At 46.4% G+C, this 14,462-nt stretch overlaps 1 protein-coding gene and 3 non-coding genes across 4 annotated transcripts in view; 2 read left to right on the forward strand and 2 right to left on the reverse strand.

Annotated features, from left to right (window-relative positions):
* The window catches only part of LOC147085400 (uncharacterized), a 327,863-nt gene that overhangs the window by 284,098 nt on the left and 29,303 nt on the right, over positions 1-14,462 (forward strand). Inside the window, exon 6 of the mRNA XM_085979140.1 lies at positions 13,568-13,576. Coding sequence (XP_085835266.1) covers positions 13,568-13,576 — 9 coding nt within the window. The remainder of the gene's footprint in view (positions 1-13,567; positions 13,577-14,462) is intronic.
* On the forward strand, positions 7,913-7,994 carry trnas-uga (transfer RNA serine (anticodon UGA)). Its single transcript has one exon. It is a non-coding gene; the product is annotated as a tRNA-Ser (tRNA).
* On the reverse strand, positions 8,314-8,402 carry trnar-ucg (transfer RNA arginine (anticodon UCG)). Its single transcript is given in 2 exon segments — positions 8,314-8,349; positions 8,366-8,402. It is a non-coding gene; the product is annotated as a tRNA-Arg (tRNA).
* trnai-aau (transfer RNA isoleucine (anticodon AAU)) lies at positions 13,311-13,384 on the reverse strand. The gene has a single exon. It is a non-coding gene; the product is annotated as a tRNA-Ile (tRNA).

The raw sequence follows: 14,462 nt of genomic DNA on the forward strand, positions 1-14,462 counted from the left end.
ATTACCAGGATATTTACTTAACTGTAACCCATTCAGTAAAATGTGACTTCTTTATTTCAAACTGCCAGGCCAGGAAATCATATTAACTGTATACGTGCACAGCTCGGGATTATTGCAGACTGTACGATGTGTTAATGTCTTCTCAAATGCAAGTATAATAATGTAACACACTGTACGACAAACTGCTTGCTCTTTTGGATTCGCAGACTCTTGCAGGAGTCGGTGTCGATATATCAGAGTAAGACTCCGCGGATAATAAATCGTTTGAACTCTCCAGTTGTTCGACTCAGTGTTTACTGAACCAGACTGAGGGTAAAAGAATCCGTTCTAACATTTGGTGTCAGAAGTGGGATCTCAACGGACAGTCACCGAGAGTTTGCGAACTAGGAGCTGAATCATCTCGGACGTGGAGGGAGGAAATGGGCCGCCGATGTGAGTAATTTTTGTACTGCCTCGGTTTTCCTACGATTCCGCCAGTCCGACGATGAGTCAGCCAATCGCTAACTCCCGTGTGGTGTCCCGCCGAGATCCAGGTCAGTCTGGCGAATACTGGAAGGGATAGGTGATTAGGTCAGTGATCGGATATCACTGAGGGTCAGTGATCGGATATCACTGAGTGTCAGTGATCGGATATCACTGAGAGTCAGTGATCGGATATCGCTGAGGGTCAGTGATCGGATATCACTGAGGGTCAGTGATTGGGTATCACTGAGGGTCAGTGATTGGGTATCGCTGAGGGTCAGTGGTCGGATATCGCTGAGGGTCAGTGATCGGACATCACTGAGGGTCAGTATACGTACTGAGGGAATAACTAGGAACTGTGTAAACTTAGAAATAACACTTGTGTCAGGTAAAGAGTGTCGACCTTGTATCTCACTTGGCCCGCCTAGGCTCTGAACAAGTTTAAAACGTGACTGTGTAAAGTTCACAAGGGGAGTAAGATGGGCAACTGTTTAGATACCACGACTGAATCGGGTAGCGCCTTACAGACCCTTTGTGAACAACATCCTGACAAAGCGAAGCAACTCAGGCAGTTGTCGGGAGGATTGAATAAGAAATTAGGAAGTGATCAATGGCCACTAGGAGGAACTAAGAATCTAGATGCCGCTAAAAAGGCTCAAGAACTAATTTGGAAAAGTAACAGGGGTACCACAGCCAAAGAACTAATTGCCCTATGGAGACAGTACTGTCAGGAACTGAAAGAAACTTCCTTGTTAGCAAGCTGGCAGGATAATGCCTTAAAATTAGGAATAGCACTTACAGGGGGAGGGGTAGTCAAATCAGTAGAGGTATTGAAAAAGGAATGCGCTCATGAGAAACGCTCAAAACAGGAGTCTGAAAAGACCACGAGCGAGCCTGGAAAGGCTGATAAGAGTGGATTACGTAATCCAATGGTTGGCCTTGCCTTGACAGAGGGAGATGGTGATGATGATTTGGACGAATGGAATCACAGGGCTCAGGTTGTTCCCCACGCTCCCCCCCCCGTACGTTAACATTTATCCCCCGGTGGCACCCGCACCAGCTGTACAAACCACCGCGCCGACACCTCAAGTATCGGCCAGTGCTGTTTCCCCGCCGCTGTCAGTCATAGTTCAAGTAAATAATCCCCCGCCGGTCCAGATGGGAGACCAACAACCGGGTCCCCGGTATACCGACCCTGTTGCCTTTTACACCCGACTCAGGACTAAGAATAATCGGCCCCCGACGACACCCTCCCCACCCCAACCCAGTCCATCAAGGTCACGAAAACGGAGAAATCAAAGGCAGATGATTCAAAGTCAGAGACTAGAGAGTCAGAGCCAGAGTACCCTCAAGGCTTTAAGGTCCTTTTTAGAGTGCCGGGACCATAGTGACATTGACAGTGGAGATTCAGGAGACGACTTGTCATCCCTGGAATCACGATCCGATACCGAGAGACCGGCCAGACATAAACCGACACCCTGGCAGTTGCCGGTGAGACAAATGCCTAACCCTGCCTTTAACGCAAATATTCCAGTGGCCGCCGATAACCCCCGAACCATAGGTATCTTCTACCCCTGGAAACCTAACGAGATAATGGCTATCTTAGCCGGGATTCCAGATAGGAAGAAATCCCCCACCTTGTTTGTAGAATTCCTCCGGACTACTATATTCGTCTATAATGCTGAATCAAGAGACTTATGGGCGTTAGTACAGCAGATCTTGAATCCCGCCGAACATGCAAGGTTAACCTAGGCTTTGAGGATCATGCCACATTAGAGGCTCAACACGCACAGAGTGCTGCTCGTGAACGCGCCATATTCACTGCTTTAACCACCACCCTGCAGAAACCCATTGATATATCCAAGGTGTTGGATACTAAACCACGAAAGGGCGAGGGGGCAGAGGAATTCCTAGAGAGATTCTCTGAGGTATATCGGAGTCAGTCAGGAGATGCTAATTACCGGAACGGAGCAAACTCGCCGCAATACTGTGCTATCCTGATAAATTGTCTACCAACCTCGGTGTCTGAAGCAATTAAGACTAACAATATGGACTGGTCAGAGAATAGTCCCAGCCAGATGGCCAGGGCAGTGAAATATTATTGGAAAGAGAGTAAGAGTCAGGAGAGTCAGCCCCAGGTCAAGGTCAAGACTGAGTACGTGATAAAAAAGGAAGAGCCAAAGCCCACCCAAGCTGTGATAGGATATCAGACGGAGCTCCAGTACTGCATCCCAGGGTGGGTTGATAGACAAGGGTACAGAGATACCAGCCATCCCAACGGACCAACCGTCCCTAATTATGGCCCACCCTACGCTCCCCCAAGACAAAATTTCGGCGATAGAGGAAGAGGAGGGAGGCAAGCAGGGTCAGGTACCTGTTTTAATTGTGGCCAGCAAGGCCATTGGAGCAGGGAATGTCCCTCCCGAAGACAAGGAAGAGGGGGCCACATGCAAGGACAACGGGGAGGTTGACAGGGAAATCGGGGACGAGGAAGATATACAGACTTCTCCCAGAATAATCCGTTTCCCCAGTACTGACTAGCCAACCTCGTGGCGAACGGGTTCCAGTCAGACAAGGAGCCCCTTTCTATCCCTGCTGATTGAAGGGAGCCGGCATACGTTTCTGGTAGACACCGGAGCTGCTATGTCATCTGTCCGATCAGAGCTCAATCTCCCTAAATCCGGGGAGACACAAAGCCTGTCCGGATTCCAAGGACAAGTGTGCCAGTACCTTGTGAAATGGGTAAGACGCCGTTACCCAAGAGTCCCATTGAGACCCTCCAGATGGACTATATTGAGTTAGAAAGGTGTCAGTGTTATAAATATGTACTGGTTATTGTTGATGTATTTAGTAAGTGGATTGAGGCCTACCCAACTACGGATAACAAAGCTTCCACTGTTGTAAAAGTTTTAATGAGAGAAATTATTCCAAGGTACGGAATTCTAAACCGATTAAGTTCAGACAACGGCCCTCACTTTGTGGGTCTGGTAAACAAGGAGTTCTGCACTCAAATGGGCATCCAACAGCAGCTACATTGTGCCTACAGGCCACAGGCCGCCGGACTGGTCGAGCGGGCTAATCAGACCTTGAAAAATAAACTTGCCAAATTACAGGCCGAGACGGGAACTACATGGCTCAAATTACTCCCCGTGGCCTTGTTCCAAATACGTACTATCCCGGCTGGTGCCACCCCAACTGCTGCCAAAGTAGAGGGAAAGAGTGCTTGGGTCCACCTCCACCACTGTAAAATTGTCAGTAATGCTATGCCTAAAACTTAAAGATTGCTAACCTCTCTTGCTTCCAAGAAATCTCTCCCAAAACAGACGTGCCGCGCCGACCAGCCATGCAGACGTCGCTGTGGATCCTCTCTATCAGTGCCCTGAACACCCTTGGAATAACTCAACGGCCCAGAAGGTGGACATGCCGGCGGAACCAACCCAAGCGGGTACACCACCTATGCCACGGAGACGTGCTTCGGTGCAATGATGATAACCCAGGTGGGTTCGGGAAATGGAACGTGATCAACTGGGACACCTACATTGGGCTTATTAGACAGCCCCACCGCTCGCTAATGCTGAGATACATACACAGAGGAACATTGCCATGCCATTGGACCAAGTGTAAATTTGATTACGCCTGTTGACGTCAGGTGACCAAGTCTGTTACTGCAGGACCATGCAACAGAACTACCGATACCAAAGGACAAAGCTCTTATCCAAAGTCCAACCAGGAAAAGAAAAGAAATGGACTGCCCCCTATGAGCAACTTCGACTATTCGAGGGTAGAAGGTACCCTCACAAAGAGACATGAACGAGATCTCCAACACACTTTCCCTGAAGAAACCCCGATGGGCAACCTATTCCTCCAGACTCACGCAGCCCTATACTCACCAGAGTCAATTGTTTGTTATCCGCCCCTGATATCTGTTGAGGGGGTGTTTACCCCAACCCCGGTTATTGTTCCCCCGGACTTTCTTTTAGATGCTCACCTTCTCCCTCCCACAAACAATATAACAATACCCTATACCTTAACCCCGCCCGCCAATTGCCTGAAACCAAGCAGGAACCCTGGTGGCTATGAGAATTGTTGGAATGGGACGGGCTATGGCTGTAGGTCAATATGGGTTAAGCAGAACTACACCTGCTTGGTGACACGCTGCCTCCACCATCAGTGTACGATAGGACCAGACACCGGTAGCTGCACATGTGAGCAATTCGTATGTGTGTCAATAACCGAAGGAGTACAAGTATTATGTGGAGAAGGGGATGGGACAACTCTGAAGGTAGGGGGGGAAACCTTTATGCTAGTAAAAATAGCTAATATCCAGCCTACTGATACTCGTGAGATCCAAGGTTTTGACTATTTCCTTCCCCCGAGCCATTTAAGCACAAGACAGAAACACGTATCCGTGATATATACCAAACCAGGCTACTTTTTCTTGAGCCAAGGAAAAGCCACTAATTTCATGGTAGTAGATACCGCCCCCAGACGGTAGCCATCGCTACCTTAACCCCTACCACAGTACCCTGCCCCTCCCAATGGACATCCCACCGAAAAATAGTAGTCAGGGCAGCCTCGAAAGAGTTTTGCTCCAAGTGGAAAAATCCTGAATCCCTAGGAGGACACAGAACCTCTATAGGATATGGATTTGCTGGCCTGTTCTCTATAGGCTATATTGGAGCCTATCTGGCCGCCAATAACCGGAACTACCTTATCTGTGGCCTCACCATCCTGGGTATGCTACCATGGGGGCCCTCGACGCAGTCACTAAAGAATTGTCGGAATTCAGGTTATTCACTATGCAAAACAGATATGCCCTAGACTACCTGCTGGCCCGAGAAGGTGGTGTCTGTGCAATAGTAAAAGGTAAATGCCTTATGGGAGTCCGAGACCAGACAAAGAACATCACCCGCTTTATTACTAAGATAAGGGAACAAATGGATAATATGAAGGAAGCAAGTAACTGGGGAGATTGGGGATTTGGAGGATGGTATGACTGGTTGATAAATATGGCTATGTACCTAGTAGTTGCAATCGCCTGTATTTTTATTGGACTAGCAATCATGAAATGTGTGCTAGGAAGAATGCAGCTAGCTTTGGAAAAAATAGGTAGCCCGAAGATGTTAATGGTAAGACTGACCAATGAATGTGAAATGAAGGAAGTAAAGTATGATGACAATGAAGAATTTGATCGACTAAATAAGATAGACGTAACCGAATAACGGTTGGTTATCATAGAATGATAAAAGGAGGGATTGAGAATGCCAAGGTCAAAGAAATAGAAACAAGAAACTGTGAAGGCAGCAAGAAGTAAAATAAAAAGGCTAAACTGATCTTTGGCTGCTAATATGGCTGGCGCCCACAATGTTACACCTTGCTGTTAGAAACACTGTAAAGCAGAGTGCAGAAGTTATACAGACAATATGCGATCAGAAAACACTTTACCGTGATTGCAAACGCATTACCATAATGTTTAGGTGATCAGGAACCCATTACCAGGATATTTACTTAACTGTAACCCATTCAGTAAAATGTGACTTCTTTATTTCAAACTGCCAGGCCAGGAAATCAAATTAACTGTATACGTGCACAGCTCGGGATTGGTGCAGACTGTACGATGTGTTAATGTCTTCTCAAATGCAAGTATAATAATGTAACACACTGTAGGACAAACTGCTTGCTCTGTTGGATTCGCAGACTCTTGCAGGAGTCAGTGTCGATATATCAGAGTAAGACTCCGCGGATAATAATTCGTTTGAATTCTCCAGTTGTTCGACTCAGTGTTTACTGAACCAGACTGAGGGTAAAAGAATCCGTTCTAACAAATATTTCCAGCAGTTTCTGTTTTTATTATTGGTTAAAAAGTCCTAGGGAATATTTTCCTTTATTCGGCGGCAGGTGGTTAAGAAGGCAAATGGTATCTTGGCCTTCATAGCGAGAGGGTTTGAGCACAGGAACAGGGATGTCTTGCTGCAGTTGTACAGGGCCTTGGTGAGACCACATCTTGAGTATTGTGTGCAGTTTTGGTCGCCTTATCTGAGGAAGGACATTCTTGCCATGGAAGGAGTTCTGCAAAGATTCACCAGGCAGATAGCTGGGATGGCAGGAATGATGTATGAGGGGAGATTGTGTCGATCGGGCTTATACTCACTGGGGTTTAGAAGAATGAGAGGGGATCTAATTGAAACGTATAAAATTCTGACAGGACTGGACTGACTAGATGCAGGAACGATGTTCCCGATGGTCGGTGAATCCAGAACCAGGTGTCACAGACTAAGGATAAGGGATAAGCCATTTAGGACAGAGATGAGGAGGAATTTCTTCATCCAGCGAGTGCTGAACCTGTGGAATTCTCTACCACAGAAGGCAGCAGAGGCCAATACATTAAATATATTCAAGAAGGAGTTGGATATATTTCTTAAGGCTAAAGGGATCAACGGTTATGGGGAGAAAGCAGGGACCGGGTACTGTATTTGGATGATCAGCCATGATCTCATTGAATGGTGGAGCAGGCTCAAGGGGCCGAACGGCCTACTCCTGCTCCTATCTTCTATGTCTCTATGTTTGTATTAGCCAAGGCATAGAATTCAAGAACAGTCTGGTTATGTTTGAACAGTATAAAACACTTGTTAGGCCACAGCTAGAGTACTGCAGACAGCTTTGGTCACCACAGTACAGGAAAGATGTTATTGCACTAGAGAGGGTACCGAGGAGATTTACTAGGATGTTGCCAGGAATGGAAAATTTTAGCTGTAAGTAAAGATTGGATAGGGTTGGGTTGTTATCTTTGGAGCAGAGGAGGTGGAGTGGAGACATAATTGAGGTGCATAAAATTCTGAGGGGCCAAGATACAGTGGATAGGAAGGACCTATTTCCCTTAGCAGAAATGTCAATGATCAGGGGCGTAGATTTAAAGTAACTGGTAAAATGATTAAAGAGGAGTTGACAAGAACCATTTTCACACAGAGAGTGGAGCGGATCTGGAAGTCACTGCCGATCACATTAATAGAAAGCACTATGGACATGTACTTGAAGTGCTGTAAGCTACAGGGCTACGGACCCAGAGCTGGAAAGTGGGATTAGGCAAAATATCTCTTTTTCGTCTGGCAAAGACACGATGGGCCGAATGGCCTCCTTCTCTGGTGTAAGTATCTGTATTTCTATGATCACTGCCCTTAATCTTCAATATTCCAGGGAATACAAGCCTAGATTATCTGATCTCTGCTCATAGCCTAACCCTTGGAGCCCTGGTAACACACTCGTGAATCTGCACCGCACATCCTCCAAGGTCAATATATCCTTTCTAAGGTGCAGTGCGCAGAACTGTACACAGTGACCTAACCAGGCCTCTGTGCAGCTGTCACACAACTTCCTTCCATTTATATTGTGCAGGGAAGTTGTCTAATAGTTTGCATAGGTCATTTCACTGTTGAAAAGTTACATTTGCACAGCTGCGATGGCCGAGTGGTTAAGACGTTGGACTTGAAATCCAATGGGGTTTCCCCGCGCAGGTTTGAACCCTGCTCGCAGCGATTCTACTGCAAATTCTTTATTTTATTTCATCGGTTCCCTGTGGAGATCACTGGCCCCGAAACTGATTAGAATTCCCTCCACTGCACGTTATGACACTGATTAACCCAAAGCTGTTGTTCCAATTGGAAACACTAATTTGTCATCAATTAGAAATTGTGGATTTGTTTGAAACTATTTGCAAAGATCAGTGAGAAATTTACACATAAGACAGCACGTAAAAATTCCATTTAATAAAGAACCCTGCAATGTTTGGAAGGAAAAGAGTGGAAACGCGGTTTGGTTTTCTAAAGTTGAACCCGAATTAAAAAGTGTGTAAAACGACCGCGGCAGGACTCGAACCTGCAATCTTCTGATAGCATCAGAATTTACACCGAAGTCAGACGCCTTATCCATTAGGCCACGCGGCCACACAAAAGTAGACTCAACAAATCCTAATAATGAGTGATTAAACTCCGTTACTGTGTTCATTTCATTAACAACAGAGAATACTGGAAACACTCAGCAGGTCAGGCAGCATCGAGTGAGGGAGAAACAGAGTTCACCTTTCAGGTCGAACCCTTCGTCAGAACTGGAAAAGGTTAGGGAAGAGGGATTTTTAAGCAGGGGTGGGTGGAGGTGAGGTAAGAACAAAGGAAATGTCTGTGATAGAATGGACGGCAGGAGAGATTGACTTACAAAAGGGATGATGGTGCAAGGCAAAAGGAGAGGTAATAGGACAAGTTAACGAACAAAAGATGGCTCAAGATGAGGTGTGAATGATTATGGCAGAAACATTAACAACTGTCATGTGAGGAAAAATGAGAACAAATTAAAAAAATTAAAGAAATACAGGGGCCAATTTATAGTCTGAAATTGTTGAACTCAATGTTAAGTCCAGAATGCTGTAAAGTGCCTAATAGAAAGATGAGGTGCTGTTCCTCGAGCTTACATAGAGCTTCATTGGAACAGTGCAACAGGCCAAGGAAGGAGAGATCAGAGAGGGAGTGGAGCAGATAATTATAGTGACAGGTGACCGGAAGCTCGGGGTCACACTTGCCGACTGTTCTGCAAAGCGGTCACCCAATCTGCATTTGGTGTCACAATGTAGATTCAGCGAATACAGTAACTAAATTGTAAGAAGTACAGGTAATCGCTGATTCACCTGGAAGGAGTGTTTGGTGCCCTGGGCGATGGGAAGGAAGGAGTTAAAAGGGCAGGTGTTGCATCTCCTGCACTTGCATGGGATGGTGCCGGGCGAAGGAGAAGGGGTGTTGGGGTGATAGAGGAGTGGACCAGGCTGTCATGGAGAGAGCGGTCCCTTCGAAATGCTGAAAGGGTGGAGGGGAAGATGTGTTTGGTGGTGGGATCATGCTGGAGGTGGTGGAAATGGCGCAGGATGATCCGTTGAATGTGGAGGCGGGTGGGGTGAAAGGTGAGGACAAGGGGGGAACCCTATCATGTTTCTGGGAGTGAGCGGAAGGGGTGAGAGCAGTCGTGCGGGAAATGGAACAGACTCGGTCGAGTGTCATGTCAACCATGGTAGAGGGGGATCCTCAGTTGAGGAAAATGGAAGACATACCGGAAGCACTGGTATGGAAGGTGGCCTCATCAGAACAGATGCAACAGAGACAGAGAAACTGGGAGAATGGAATAGAATGGAATGGATAAATCCCCAGGGACTGATAATCTACATCCTAGTGTACTTAAGGAAGTGGCCCTAGAAATAGTAGATGCATTGCTGGTCATCTTCCAAAATTCGATAGATTCTGGAACAGTTCCCATGGATTGGAGGGTAGCTAATGTTACCCCACTATTCAAAAAAGGTGGTAGAGGGAAAATGGGGAATTATAGACCGGTAAGCCTGACATCGGTAGTGGGGGAAATGCTATGTGGATGTGGTGTATTTGGACATTCAGAAGGCTTTTGAGAACGTCCCGCACAAGAGATTAGCGTGTAAAGTTAAGGCACATGGGATTGGGGGCAAGGTACTGACTTGGATAGATAACTGGTTGGCAGACAGGAAGCAAAGAGTTGGAATAAACGTGTCTTTTTCCGAGTGGCAGGCAGTGACTAGTGGTGTACCGCAGGGATTGGTGCTAGGACCCCAGTTATTCACAATATATATTAATGATCTAGATGAGGGAACTAGATGTAATATCTCCAAGTTTACAGGTGACACAAAGTTGGGTGGGCATGTGTGCTGTGAGGAGGATGCCGAGAAACTCCAGTATGATTTGGACAGGTTGGGTGATTGGGAAGAAGCATGTCCGATGCAGTATAATGTGGATAAATGCGAGGTTGTCCACTTTGGTGGCAAAAACAGGAAGGCAGATTATTATCTGAACGTCAATAGATTGGGAGAAGGGGAAGTGCAACTAGACCTGGGTGTCCTTGTGCACTAGTCGCTGAAGGTAAGCATGCAGGTGCAGCAGGCGGTTAAGAAGGCAAATGGTATGTTGGCCTTCGTAGCGAGAGGGTTCGAGTACAGGAGCAAGGATGTCTTGCTGCAATTGTACAGGGCCTTGGTGAGACCACATCTTGAGCATTGTGTGCAGTTTTGGTCGCCTTATCTGAGGAAGGATGTTCTTGCCATGGAGTGAGAGCAGTGAAGATTCACCAGACTGATACCTGGGATGGCAGGAATGACATATGAGGAGAGATTGGGTTGATTGGTCTTATACTCGCTGGAGTTTAGAAGAATGAGAGGTGATCTCATTGATACTTATAAAATACTAACAGGACTAGACAGACTAGATGCAGTAAGGATGTTCCCGATGGCCGGGGATTCCAGAACCAGGGGTCACAGCCTAAGGATAAGGGGTAAGCCATTTAGGACAGAGATGAGGAGGAATTACTTCATCCAGAGAGTGGTGAACCTGTGGAATTCTCTACCACAGAAGTCAGTGGAGGCAAATTCATTAAATATATTCAAGAAGGAGTTAGATATATTTCTTAAGGCTAAAGGGATCAAGGGATATGGGGAGAAGGCAGGGACAGGGTACTGAATTTGGATGATCAGCCATGACCTCATTGAATGGTGGAGCAGGCTCGAGGGGCCGAATGGCCTACTCCTGCTCCTATCTTCTATGTCTCTATGTTTCTATGTTTCAATGAGTCCTTACAGCAAGCGTGGTGGGAGGAAGTGTGGTCCAGGTAGCTGTGGGAGTCAGTGGGCTTATAGTGGATGTTGGTCGATAGCCTATCCCCAGAAATGGAGACAGAGAAGTCGAGGAAGGGAAGGGAAGAGTCGGAGATGGACCATGTGAAGGTGAGGGAAGGGTGGAAATTGGAGGCAAAGTGAAAGAAATTATCTAGTTCAGGGCGAGAGCAGGAAACGGCACCAATACAATCATCGATGTACCGGAAAAAGAGGTGAGGAAGGGGACCTGAGTAGGACTTGAACAAAGAATGTTCCACATATCCCACAAAAAGGCAGGCATAGCTAGGGCCCATGCAGGTACCTAGAGCAACACCTTTAATTTGGAGGAAGTGAATGGAATCAAAGGAGAAGTTGTACAATGTGAGAACAAGTGCAGCCAGGCGGACAAAGGCGGTGGTGGATGGGGACTGGTGGGGCCTCTGTTCAAGGAAGAAGTGGAGCCGCTTAAGGCCATCCTGGTGGTGGATGGAGGTGCAGAGGGAATGGACATCCAGAGTGGAAAGGAGACGTTTGGGGCCAGGAAACTGGAAACTGTTAAAATACGGAGGGTATTGGAAGAGTCGCACATGTCGGTGGGAAGGGACAGGACAAGTCGAGAAAAAATAGAGTGAAGATATGAAGAAATCAGTTCTGTGGAGCAAGAACAGGCTGCAACAATTGGTCAACCAGGGCAGTCCTGTTTGTGGATCTTGGGAAGGATGCAGAAGTGGGCAGTGCAGTGTTGAGGAACTGAGAGATTGGCGGCAATGGGGGGAAGATCTCCAGAGGAGATGAGGTCAGTGACAGTCTTGGAAACAATTGCTTGATGTTCAGTAGTGGGGTCATGTTCCAGGGGGAGGTAGGAGGAGCTGTCAGAGAGTTGCCGTTCAGCCTCCGGATGGTAGAGGACGGTTCTCCAAACAACAACAGCACCACCTTTGTCAGCAGGTTTAATGACAATGTTAGGGTTGGATCGGAGAGAACGGAGTGCTGCAAGTTCAGAGGGAGATAGGTTGGAGTGGGTGAGGGGAGCAGGGAACTGGAGGTGGCCGATGTCATTTCAGTCCCATTCTTTGCACTCCAAACCAACAGAGAGAGTAGACAATGGTAATGCAGTCGATGTAATTTATCTGGATTTTCAGAAGGCCTTCGATAATGTACCCCATAATAGACTGATGAACAAGGTCATAGAATTCAGAGTCAGGCGAGAAATAGTGGAATGGATTGCTGGCTGGCTTAAGGAGAGAAGGCAGATAGTCCGACTACCGGGTAGTTTATTCACAGTGGCAGAAGGTGGGTAGTAGTGTTCCACAAGTATCAGAGCTGGAGCCACTGCTGTTCGCAATTTATATTAACGATTTAGACTTAGTAATCAGAAACACAATTTATAAATTTGCAGATGACACCAAATTGGGGGGGATAGTCAATACTGGGGAGGACTGCAACAAGTTACAGGAGGACATTAATAAACTTGCAGAATGGGCATAGCATTGGCAAATGAATTTGAACACAAATAAGTGTGACATATTTCATTATGCTAGGAAGAATAGGGAGGTCACTTTAAAAGATCTTTAAAATTATGAAAGGTTTTGATAGAGTGGATACAGAGAGAATGATTCCACTTGTGGGGAAGAGCATAACTAGAGGCCATCAATATAAGATAGTCAGCAAGAAATCCAATCGGGAATTCAGCAGAAACATCTTTACCCAGAGAGTGGTGAGAATGTGGAACTCGCTACCACAGGGAGTGGTTGAAGCGAATAGTTTAGATGCATTTTAGAGGAGGCTAGGTAAGCACATGTGGGAGAAGTGAATAGAGGGTTATGCTGATAGATTTGGATGAGGAAAGACTGGAGGAGGCTCGAGTGAAGCATAAACGGCGGCATGGACTGGTTGGACCGAACGGTCTGTTTCTGGCGGTATGTTAATAATGAGTGATTAAACCCCGGGATTGTATTTATTTCAGTTCTATTCTTTGCACTCCAAACCAATCAGCAGCTGTGAACCGTTCACTGATTGAAATACGAGAAGTCCCGATGGATCTGGAATTGTTCATTTAATGTTGGAAACGCTCCGCAGGTCATAACTCAGGATTTCCAGCTTTGCTTCAAAGTATTGCAGGTCCCGTGTGAGTTTCCATCCAAACTTTTCAACAAATAACAAAATCAAGAAACTACCCTCTCTACCAAAAATCAAATGGCCCGTACGGGGATCGAACCCGCGACCTTGGCGTTATTAGCACCATGCTCTAACCAACTGAGCTAACCGGCCATTGGGTTTGGTGCATGTGTATAAGCTTATATTTTCGAGACTCTAGCTGACGATTTCCTGCATTAATCTTTCAGCATACACCTGCAGTTGTCAATCATACACTATCCTATCGGCAAATACTGTACATATGGCACTGTGTGCCACACATGACAACAGCCAACACAAGTGCCAGGCAATGGCCAGCTCCAACAAGTGAAAGTCTAACCACCGCCCCTTCACATTCAACAGCATGACCATCACCGAATCAGCTACCACCATTACCAACAACAACTTGCATTTATATAGCACCATTAACGTAGTAAAACGTCCCAAGGCGCTGCACAGGAGTATTTTCAGACAAAACATTTGACACCAATCCACATAAGGAGAAATTCGGGCAGGTGACCAAAAGCTTGGTCAAAGAGATAGGTTATAAGGAGCGTCTTAAAGGAGGAAAGAGAGGTGGACAGGATTAGGCAGGGAATTCCAAAGCTTAGGGCAACAGAAAGGTTGAGCGATTATAATCAGGGATGCTCAAGAGGGCAGGATTAGAGGAGCACAGATATCTCAGGGAGTTGTGGGGCTGAAGGAGATTACAGAGATAGGGAGGGGCGAGGCCATGGAGGGAACAGAAAAGCAAAATATTATTAAAATGGAGAGAGACTACAGAATGCTGCGGTTAAGAGGGATCTGGGTGTCCTCGTACATGAAACACAAAAAGTTAGCATGCAGTAATTAAGTAGGCAAATGGAATGTTGGCCTTTATTGCAAGGGGCATGGGGTATAAAAGTCGGGAAGTCTTGCTACAACTGTACAGGTGAGGCCACTCCTAGAGCACTGCATACATTTTTGTTCTCCTTATTTAAGGAGGGATATACTTGCATTGGAGACAGTTCAGAGAAGGTTCTCTAGGTTGATTCCCGGGATGAAGGGATTGCCTTATGAGGAAAGGTTGAGCAGGTTAGGCCTATACTCATTGGAGGTTAGAAGAATGAGAGGTGATCTTACTGAAACATATCAGATTCTGAGGGGGCTTGACAGGGTAGATGCTGAGAGGCTGTTTTCCCTCATGGGGGAATCTAGAATCAGGTGGCATAGT

This window comes from Somniosus microcephalus, unplaced genomic scaffold (genome assembly GCF_052327205.1).
Source record: "Somniosus microcephalus isolate GS21.2 unplaced genomic scaffold, FLI_Smic_1.0 unresolved_chr8, whole genome shotgun sequence".
NCBI lineage: Eukaryota > Metazoa > Chordata > Chondrichthyes > Squaliformes > Somniosidae > Somniosus > Somniosus microcephalus.